Here is an 11,384-nt window from a genome sequence, read left to right as displayed (position 1 = left end):
CTTCCACATCCATTGAAATGCATTGGAGTTAGTCCGTTTTCAATCATTTTTATGTGTTTTTTGTTGAGATTTTAAGTTTAAAATGGTCAAACGGTGTGCATGGGGTGCATGCAACTCTGACACAAGGTATAGCCCAATAATATGGGAGCAGTAACCCGGTTCCTTATGGCAGTGATTCCCAACCGCTGTTCCGCGGCACACAAGTGTGCCGTAAGAAATCAATATCTATCAATATCAAATCCAGCGCTAACGAGGTCGGCCGGCTCGTTAACAAGAGCCTCTTGTTAACGAGCCGGCCGACCTGTTAGCGGCAGTTAGCTACAGTTAGCTCTGTAGCAGTACAGTGTGTATGTGCTAACAGGCTAACAGTTAGCTCTGTAGCAGTACAGTGTGTATGTGCTAACATACGTAGCATTAAATAAAATGGGGAATGAATGTGGGTAATTTTTGTCCCATGTTGTGCATCAAAGGGTTAATACATACTTCAAATTTTATTACAGAAAATTATTCCTTTTTTAAACATATTTTATGATTATTTTTATTTTAAATAATCTTTTTTTATTTTTGTCTTTGTATTGTCTCTTAATCTGATCCTTTTTATATAGTTTATATCCACTCTGTTTTATTATAGTGTTTTAATCTATTTTATTACATTTTCATCATTTTTATCATCTTGCATGCGTTGTTTTTGTCTAGTCAGTTGTTTTTACGCTCTACACTCGTTCTGTCCTATTATTGGTTTATAGTCATCAGTTCAGCACTTTGTCTGTATTAAAGGTGCTATTAAAGTTTGATTGATTCTTGGGCAGTTTTTAAAAATGTTTGCACCTGGCTGTGGCATTTGTCATTGTCATAAATTATATATACATTTGAAATGTAATTATTTGATCCATAATCATCCTTGTTTCTACATTAAATACTCTGGGGGGGGTTGGGGCTTTAAATGTTTGAAGGGTAGAAAGGTGCCTTTGATGACAGGAAATTTCACTTCTGTTCAAAAGAAACTTTAATGGCCAAGTATATTCCTAGTGGCAAAAGCAGAGAGAACCTCTATTAATTTAGAGTGTCCACTTAAGAGTCACAGCCAGCAGGATGAGTCTCAATAAAACTGCTGATGTGTAACGTCAAAGGGCTGATGACGCTCTGTTGTCTGCACATTAAGATGAAATATGTTTGGAGAGATGATGTTTCAGTTTATTGAGAAATGCAGAGGAAGAAACAAAAACATTCATCAGTTTAATTATGCATAAAAGATCTGAAAGATATAATTCTGTAAGAAAACTAAGACATTAAAGTTATAAAAGGGACTTTTCTCTGTAGTGTCTTGGTGTAAAACTGCTATAAATGAATCAAAGGATCTAATGTAGATATAAATCCTTTGGTTTTGCTCTCCTTTAAGACAGCATCACGTCTACATAAATCCAGAGTCGTGGCACTATAACTCCTCTTTAAAGACTGACTGACAGCTGTATTAAGACAATAAAAAACCATTTTGGGCAAACCAGGGAACACAGCTTCAAATGACTCCAAATCTAACAAGAAAGAGCAGTAAATCGCTCAGACCCATACATTTTCAATTCCAGGTGTTAGAGGGCACAAAAAGCTTTCAGCCCTTAAATGGTCAGATTACTTTGATGGAAACTATTTTCTTTGAAGAGCACTCAAGTGAAATTTGACAGTAAATTGGTACTGTTGTTTCCTGTGACAGTCATATGAGAACTCTTTTCTAGAGCGACAGCTCAGTCTCTCCAGGAAAAGTACATACGAAGTTAAAACTCATATTATACATAGAATATAAGGACTATAAGGGTTTAATTCAGGGGAAAGTGTTAACATTTGATGAAAGGATTTAACCCTTGTGCAAAGGGATATTTTTTGCTTTTTAATTATTGGATAATTTTTGGCCGTGTTAATGCATATGGCATAATTTCTTTTATTTTTTTTCCCAATTTTGGAAGTTCAGGAGTAGAGTATAGTATAGTATAATAATAATAAATAAATAATAATAATAAAATGCAGTACTATTGGTCACATTTTCTTAGGCACTGGTGTTTTACTTAAAGAAACCTTCATTGCCTTTTTCACTGAAATATTTTTTTAATTATTGGATAATTTTTGGCCGTGTTAATGCATACAGCATAATTTCTTTTCTTCTTTTTTCCAATTTTGGAAGTTCAGGGGTAGAAAAATATATAATTATAATAATAATAAAACATATATAATAATAATAATAATAATAATAATAATAATAATAATAATAATAATAATAAATGAATAATAATAATAATAATAATAATAATATATATAATAATACATGAATAATAATAATAATAATAATAATAATAATATATATAATAATAAATGAATAATAATAATAATAAATATATAATAACAATAATACAAAATATATAATAATAATAATAATAAAAATAATAATAAATGAATAATAATAATAATATGCAGTACTATTGGTACATTTTCTTAAGCACTGGTGTTTTACTTAAAGAAACCTTCATTGCCTTTTTCACTGAAATAATGGATGTGCTGTATGGAGGAAGGCCAATAATTAATGTCTGATTTAAATAGTTCGGTCACAGCAGCTTTCAGAGTAGCTTCTAACAGATGAAGCCAGGTGGCGGAGGCACAGAGACCTTTTAGTGCCACGTCTGATCCGGTTGATGTGCTCTCTGTTAAACACTCCGCTGAGAGCAGCAGACCTGCAGCCTGGTGCCAACACACCTGCAACACACACATTCCTGCCAAAGTACCTAAATACTCACTTCTATTACTGTCCATAAAACACTAGAACACTAACCATTATTGAAGCAGAAAGACTTGGTTGGGGGATGTAGAGATTTCATATCAGAGAGTAATGAACAGCTAATGGTTGGCATTCATATACAGTGATGGAATTACATCTGCAACTAAACAATAATTGCATGGTTGTACCTAAATTAACAATTGTGTGCCAACTAATGTACCTTAACCAACATGGTCTCACAGAAATCCGTGAAACTGACACGGATTTCTCTACAATGCAAGTTAATGACAGTCATATTTTTCTGGCGAGATCTTCACCACAAAGTGATTATGTACATTCACTGAGTGAATATTTAGAAAATAAAACATATATTTCTCGCTAGAAATGTGATCAAAATCCATTTTTATGCAGAAACGAAGTCAAAATATTGATTTTTTCACTAAGCGAGAGAACTGTCCGCCATGTTTTTTGTTCTGACCGCCGGGACCTTGAAAGTCACGTGACTTGGAACAAACCAATAGCCACGGGATATGACTGTCATTAACTTGCATTGTAGCCAAATCTGTGTCAGTTTCATGGAAATTTGAGTGAATCCGTGGCTATTCCACGGATTCCTGTGAGACCAGGTTCACCTTAAATAAATAAATATATTATGCAAGACAGATGCTCTGCTATGTAAGTTCCCAAAAGCTAACTAATCACCTAATCTCAATCTCCTCTATCATTAAGTATATTAACACCATTAATGCTACACAGCAGAGGGTAGAGTAGCTGTGCAGCTAATGAACATTAGCCACAGTAGCATCTTCTGAGTCAAACACAGAACTTATATTTTTTTCTTTCACTTATTTCAATGTTTCCTTTGATTCACTAGTGAGCACTTGTCTTATTATTTTGTGACATAAAAGATCACAAATTGAATTGCATTTTTGATTGGTGACTAATCTGAAGTTTATTTACGATTATCTTATGTACTCAAAGTCGTTCTTCACTTTCAGCCCATGTAAGTAACAAACAACACGAGCACAAAGCACAAAAAAAAACATTTAAACCACAAGGTTCTGTTTCAGCATCTCCTGCTTCATTACACTTTACATTTAGCTAATGTTGTGATCCAGCAGGACTTACAACAAGTCAATGAGACGGAATGGTCACTTGCTAGGAAGTGACGAGGATAAAATGTGTTATTATAGTTATGTAGAATCTGTGTTTGTTATTGAATCTGATTCTCCACAAAATGCTCATGTGATTAGTAAAAAAAAAAGACTTTTTTCATCATCAAATGTTCATTTTCAGTGTATTTGTAGATCTGATATGTCAGTAACTCAAAATGTTTATACAAAGTGAGGGAGGAATCTTAAAAAGGTTCAACCACCTGTTTCATAATCCAAATATACACTACCGGTCAAAAGTTTTAGAACACCCCAATTTTTCCAGTTTTTTATTGAAATTCAAGCAGTTCAAGTCAAATGAACAGCTTGAAAGGGTACAAAGGTAAGTGGTGAACTGCCAGAGGTAAATAAAAAAAGGTAAGCTTAACCAAAACTGAAAAATAATGTACATTTCAGAATTATACAAGTAGGCCTTTTTCAGGGAACAAGAAATGGGTTAACAACTTAACTCTATGGAGTCTTGGGCTATTTTGTCCATTTTTGAATTCTTTTCATGTTTTTGTAAGTCATTTTGTGTCTTTTTTTAGTCATTTTGTGTCTTTTTTTAGTCCTTTAGCCCAACATAAAATGTGATTTTGAATCTTTTTTTTTTACTTTCAAAACACTATCATGCTCAATAAAGAATTTTAAATTTTGCGAATGTGCATTAATTTCAGAGTACACTGAGACATTAAACTGCATCATTTTCAATTAAATTCTGGAAAAGTTGGTGTGTTCTAAAACTTTTGACCAGTAGTGTATATTTTAGAATAGCATGTCAAATGCTGGTTATTTGCAGAAGATTGCCCAGTTGCATGTTAACTGACCTGCTAGTGTGTGAGCATGGAGTAATTCAATGCCACAAACACTACTTTGGCCAACAACCTCTCTTTCCCTGAGGGGGCAATTGGCCTGTTTGATTTAGCTGAAAGTATCAATTGGAATGACTTGTTTTGGTGACCCCACAAACCCATTTCTGTGGAAAACATGTTCCTAAAACTTGCTTTTAATAGGCGAAGTGCTCCGTGGATGGGAACCGTGGGGGAAAGGTGAGAATGCCCTTAATGTTTCTATGTGCTTCGGTACAACTTTGAGGTTCTGGTACCAGATTTGATTCTTTATCTTCACTATATTTCAGGTCAGTGGGTTCTGCCATGGTTGCTTTTCAATTTAATAGTTGTGTAAATTCACAATTTTGCAGTAACTGTCGCTGAGGAAAAAACCCTGTCCCAATACAAATTAATATTTGAAGATATCTGGAGTAGGATTTAAATAATTTATTTCTAAACACAATATATTAAAACATTCAATCAGAAATACTGTTATTTTCCACCAGCCGATGTCCTCCGACAGTCAAATAATGTAAGGTAGGGGTGTCAAACTCTGGCCCGCGGGCCAAATTTGGCCCGCAGTGTCATTTTATTTGGCCCGCAAGGCAATACCAAATTATTATCTTATTATTGTACTATAAAAGCTGACCCGCCGGTATTATACGGAGCATTTACCGTTAACATTAGATTTATTACTGTTATTTTATTTTTAAATGTATTAACCTGTTGAAAAAGTTTATTTTGATATTTAAATCAGAAGGATGCAAATAGAAAAGAGGCGATTTTTATTTAATTTTTATTTAATAAATGAATGACATTGATGTGTTTTTTATTTGAAATTTGATTTTGCATGTCTGCACTATTTAGTTATATATTGTATGTTTATAAGCGTTGCTGGTTCCATATTTAATGTTAAAGCAAAACATGTTTGGTATATATTAAAAGGTTTATTTGTTCAATGTTGGCCCGCGATTTTATTCAAGTTTTACATTTTGGCCCATTGTGTATTTGAGTTTGACACCCCTGACATAAGGTGTAGAAAATGAATCAAAAATGATGGTCCTACAGTGTTGCTCTTTAATCCATAAACATTCTCAATTCCAAACACAAATGTGTTCAATAATTTAAGTGACAAAAAACACATTTTCCCTCCTCACAGGGACAGGAAAGGATGCATCCAAAGTCCCAGAGAAGTCTTTGCACAGCTTGGATGATTTGTCACTTAGTAATGTCAGCATCATATATGAAGTCCTCTGGTATGGTCTCAGTGGGCATGCTCTTCAGCTGCTCATCATACATGCGGAGAGTCCACAGTTTCTCCAGCTCATACACTTCTCTGGCCTCTGGTAGCTGGAAGTGAACTACCATATTACCTGGGACAGGCAGAGGAGAACAAAACATGTTAGCAGCTCCTGAAGAACCAAAGAATCCCCCTGAAACTCAACAGCTAAGGTCCAGCTCCCGTGAGCGAAAATTAACAGAAAAAGGCCATGAGTTGCAAATCCAGGAACAAATGAAAAAGGAGAAAGCGTTCAACAAGACATACAAGGCTCGGAGACTGGCAGCGAAGGAAATAAGAGCCCAACTAGGGGTGTGCCATATCGTATCGTTCATGATAATATCGGTATATTTTTTTTATGGTTAAAGAAAATGCATATCATGATATTGGCAACGTTCCTACTTCTTGATGTAGTGGTTAAAGTTGTTTTAATCATAAAAAAACATTTACTCCCTGTCTCTAAACACATGCAGCTTTCAAAATAAGAGCATGGTGTGTTAAGAGAATCCACCACAGAATTTACAAGAAGACTGTCAAAATAAGATGCCTTAAATAAAACATACAAGAACCTTTATTCTCCTTTACAAAATGTCATTAAAATATGCCCCCGAAACCCCTAAATGGTTATTTTTATTATTTGCTCACACTCAAGAGTCAAGAGTAAACGTTTTTGGGGGCGCAAGATGGCGGCGTAGAGTGAGCATCACAATAGGTCAGCTCCGGTGGCATTCAACAGGTTATGTGTGAATTGTATATGTCTGTGTGATAAAAACACGAAATTTTGATCAGGAGGTACCCTATCATGAGCCTGGACACTTATTTTCTGCAAACCTCAGACAGTATGAAGAAAGCAACGAAAAAAACGGCGAAGGCCAGCTCTCCCTCGAGCCCTGACGATGGCGGTGAGCTAACCGATGCTAACGCAAGAGTTATGGAGCCATGTCTTATTCAGGCTTTGGATAAGATAACGGACAACCTCACTAAAGTCATTGACACCAAAGTTACCACGGTCTTAGAGGCCATTAGAGAGCAGACCTCGCAGTTGCAAGCAATTGCTACGCGTGTTGCAGAGGCTGAAGAGCGAATTGCCGATGTTGAAAATACGGCTACATCCTCAGAGGCTAGGATAACGGATCTCGAAAAACAAGTGCGCAACATGCTGGAGCATATCGATGATCTTGACAACCGAGGCCGCAGATGCAATTTGCGTGTGGTTGGATTACCTGAGGGCACTGAAGGACCTGATCCGGTAAAGTTTTTGGAGAAGTGGATCCCCGAATATCTCCAAATGACAACAAAAGACGACCGACTGAAGCTTGACCGGGCTCACAGATCCTCGGCACCGAAACCCAGTCCAAATCAACGTCCAAGACCACTGATACTAAAGCTCCACAACTTCCGAGATAAACAGCGGGTGATGGATGCTGCGCGCCGGCTCGGATCTCGCGGACGCGACCGGGACGACTCCGCACCCGGAGAGCCCAAAGTCTCCTTCTTCAATGATTACTCGGCTGAAGTGGTTCGGAGACGTAAAGCATTTGACGACGCAAAATCCCGATTGAAGAAATTGAACTTGGACTATGCTTTGCTCTATCCGGCTATCTTGAGGGTGACGGTGGATGGAAAGCAGAGACGGTTTGACTCTCCGAAGGACGCCGTTTTACTGGCTCAGTCATTGGAAGGAGGACGCTAAGGTATGTCAGGTTGACAATATACGAAGCGGACTCTGGGACATGTTACAGTAACAACACGGGGTATGGGTATGCTCCTGTTCGATTTATGTATGCACTTTATAGTTTATTGGGCAGCAAATGATAGCCACTGTGAGTGTGCTTGGATGTTTTTTTTTTGTTTTTGTTTTTTTTTCTATCTTCTTCATCGCTGCCGAGTGTGGTGTCGTTTAAAACTGACACTGTTTTGAGTGAGGATTGGATGGCAAGTTTTCTAGTCTTGCCGTGGAGGAAGGTTTGTAATCCCTGCGGGTTAATTGGCAGGGACAACCCCCTTGGATGTTCGCGTTTTTGCTGTGTTTTTCTATACAGCAGTTCTTGTTCATTTACTAATTTAATGTTTGTTGTTTTTCTTGGCTCAGTGAACGCACATGTGATCTCATATGCTCTTATTTTCATGTTTCCAGTATACTTTTTCTGTATAAAGGGTCGAATTAGGTAATATGGTAAGAGATCAGCTACGTCTGTGTACATGGAATATTAAAGGGGTTCATAATCCTGTTAAGAGAAGAAAAGTACTAACCTTTTTGAAGAAGGGACACATTGATATTGCCCTCTTACAAGAAACCCACTTGAGTGACGAAGAACACCTCAAATTGCAGAGGGAAGGTTTTAACCAAGTGTTTTTTTCCTCATTCACCTCAAGAAGTAGAGGAGTGGCAATTTTGATGAGAAAACATTTGCAGTTTTCAATTTTGGACTGTATCAAAGATCAAAATGGTCGATATGTTATTGTCAAGGGTGTTTTACAAGGTACAATTATTTCTATACTGAATGTGTACTATCCACCTGCACATCCCTCTGACTTTATAACTAAAGTGCTCCTAGATTTCTCCCAGATTCAGTCAGATATTGCTATTGTGGGTGGAGATTTTAATTGCATACTAAACCCTCTTATTGATAGACTGCCTCCTAAAGCTATGCCTCTCTCGTCACAAGCTAAAGCACTCAGTTCTATATGTGAGGATCTTGGTTTTGTTGATGTTTGGAGAACAACCCGCATGACAGATAAAGCATACACTTTTTTCTCTGCACCTCATGGTTGTCACAGTAGAATCGACTACTTCTTTTTGTCAGGGCTTTCTTTGCACAGAGTTTTGTCCTGCTCTATTGGCAGTATTTTGATTTCTGACCATGCCGAGGTGGTTTTAGATCTCTCCCTTAAGGGTATAAACAGTGGAGACTTTCTGCACACCAGAGGATCTGGAGGAAATCCAAAGAGACATTAAAGCTAAACATGACAAAGTGTGCCAGCATTATGAGTCAATCAGACGCAATCTTACACGTTCCCCAGATGTTGTCAAGAAAATGGATGCATGCAGCACTTTATCATCTGAGGTTTGTGACCTTGTAAAAAAAACGAATGATGAGTGTTGAAGTGACTTTCAATGATTGCCTTGAGAAGGAGAGAGTAAGGATGCAGCTAAATAAAAAAGAATATGGATCTGTCTTTGGGAGAACCAACACAGAAACAGTGGTTTCACAGTCTCTTAAAGGAGCTGATGATCAGGTAAACCAGCTGACGTTGAGGCTGAACAAAGTGGAAGAGTCAAAGGGACAGACAGAGCACCACTGGTAACTCTGTTGACTTCACTTTATATTAACAACTGTCTAAATGTGACGTAGGTGAAGTTTTACTTACCAAAGTCAATACACATCCAGTCCTCTGTGTTCTTTCCTTCAATCTTGACATTGGGACCTCCATCTTTCTTCAGAAATTTGTACTGGAGGAACATCACCCATTGTGTCAGTTCAAAACAAACACAGGTTGCACGTATCAACACTTCACAATGAGAAAACAAGAGTTAGTTACCACTTTGATGGCATAAAGAGCCATGGCACGCAGGTGTCTGGGTGATACACCGCTGGCAACGATGAAGTACTCCGTGTATTTGATGTGCTCCGGTACTTTAATCACACAGATATCCACAGCATTCTCCTGACGCAGCAGAGACACCAGCGTATCCAGGTTGAACGTCTCAGCAGATCCTGGAGGAAACAAGGGGGAACATTATGCCACGCGTTACTTAAGCCTGATACTGGAGTGGAATATTAATTGAAAGATAAACCATTCTACAAGATTGTAAGAACAGTGAGCACTCCCCAGGCAGCTTTGTGTTTAGTTTTCTTGTTGTTTTAATTGTTGCAAAAATGTGTTAATAAAAACTTAAGTGACAAAAAATAAACACAGAAAGGAAACATATTCTCCCACTTAATAAAGCATCAAAGCCTAAGTGTTTTTTTTCCATTTAAATAACTTGTGATTACTAAATTATAAATAGAATAAAATATATATCAATCAGCAGTGGTGGGATGTAACTAAGTACATTTACTCAAGTACTGTACTTAAGTACAATTTTGAGGTACTTGTACTTTACTTGAGTGTTTCCATTTTATGTAACTTTATACTTCTACTCCACTACATTTAGCTGACAGCTTTAGTTACTTTTCAGGTTGAGATTTAATGCAAAAAATGTGATTAATTTAGAGTGATTAGACTCATAACAGTATATTAAGTCGTTTAAATGAGCCCTGGCTTAAGAAAATTAAAAGGCTGCTTACATAAAAGCATCAATAATAATAATCTAATAATATATTTGGAATATATAAAATCGTCTAAGTGGGTCTATTTTGCATAACAAGTACTTTTACTTTTGATACTCCAAGTGCATTTTGATGCTGATACTTTTGTACTTTTACTTCAGTAAGTTTTGAATGCAGGACTTTTACTGTAGTGGAGTAATTTCACAGTTTGCTATTAGTACTTTTATTTAAGTAAGGGATCTGAATACTTCTTCCACCTCTGTCAATCAGATAATTTATTAACGTTAATCGACGAATCATTTCAGCTACTTACTGTGACTGAAGCCACCGCTGCCACTGTCCACCTCGTGTGATTCCTCTTGAAACTCGTCAGTGCTTCTCTCTGAATCACTACTTTCACTAAACACCTCTGAATAAAACCTTTTAGTGTCTAAGTGATGTAAAGACATATTATGATGCCAGTGCTGACATGAGGAAACAGTTGGTGTGAAACATCGAGACAAACAAAGTCTGTCACAACGAGCCGTGGAGAGCGAACAGACGCTCCTAAAAAGACCCGTTTTCTCTAGTAACATGCTGTTTTTAAATGCCGATACCAGTTTGTTAGAGCGATTGAGAATATTCATGATTTTAACTTCTGCAACATAATATTACAGTCAACGTTATCCACGAGTTTATCAAGAACTAAACACAGGAAGTGTCTGTTGTCCTTGGCGTTTGATTGGTTCATACGCCTTCTTCGTTGGTATCCGTTGCACTAATATTAAAGAGCTCCCCCTATCGACCACAATGTGTATCGACCTTTAAAACGTAGTCCGAGATGTGTAAAGATATATATATATGTATGTGTGTATATATATATGTATGTGTGTATATATATATATATATATATATATATATATATATATACATATATATACATATATATACATATATATACATATATATACACATATATATATATATACATATACATATATATACATATATATACATATATATACACACATATATATATATACATATATATACATATATATACAGTCTATGAAAGAGAGCCATCTAATAATAGGCAAAGTGCAAAATAAA

General features: G+C 36.5%; 1 protein-coding gene across 1 annotated transcript; it reads right to left on the bottom strand.

The window, feature by feature from the left end:
* Window positions 1–5,798: 5,798 nt before the first annotated feature.
* On the bottom strand, window positions 5,799–11,029 carry malsu1 (mitochondrial assembly of ribosomal large subunit 1). The gene is made up of 4 exons (XM_059338622.1): window positions 10,609–11,029; window positions 9,565–9,740; window positions 9,394–9,475; window positions 5,799–6,115 (listed from the first exon to the last, which is right to left on the bottom strand). Exons 1-4 carry the CDS (start codon window positions 10,919–10,921, stop codon window positions 5,961–5,963), a joined length of 726 nt encoding a protein of 241 aa, XP_059194605.1. The 5' UTR covers window positions 10,922–11,029; the 3' UTR covers window positions 5,799–5,960.
* Between the last annotated feature and the right edge of the window lie 355 nt (window positions 11,030–11,384).

The sequence above is a fragment of the Centropristis striata genome, chromosome 8 (genome assembly GCF_030273125.1).
Source record: "Centropristis striata isolate RG_2023a ecotype Rhode Island chromosome 8, C.striata_1.0, whole genome shotgun sequence".
Lineage (NCBI taxonomy): Eukaryota > Metazoa > Chordata > Actinopteri > Perciformes > Serranidae > Centropristis > Centropristis striata.
This window is presented reverse-complemented; position numbering and strand designations above follow the sequence as displayed.

What these genes read in the sequence shown, in the direction of transcription:
- malsu1 (XM_059338622.1), bottom strand. Translation starts at nt 10,921, where the DNA reads ATGAATATTCTCAATCGCTCTAACAAACTGGTATCGGCATTTAAAAAC. An exon ending in CTCTTTATGCCATCAAAGTG is followed by an intron (nt 9,476 to 9,564) that starts GTAACTAACTCT and finishes ATGTTCCTCCAG; the next exon opens with TACAAATTTCTGAAGAAAGA. An exon ending in CTGGATGTGTATTGACTTTG is followed by an intron (nt 6,116 to 9,393) that starts GTAAGTAAAACT and finishes TGCCTGTCCCAG; the next exon opens with GTAATATGGTAGTTCACTTC.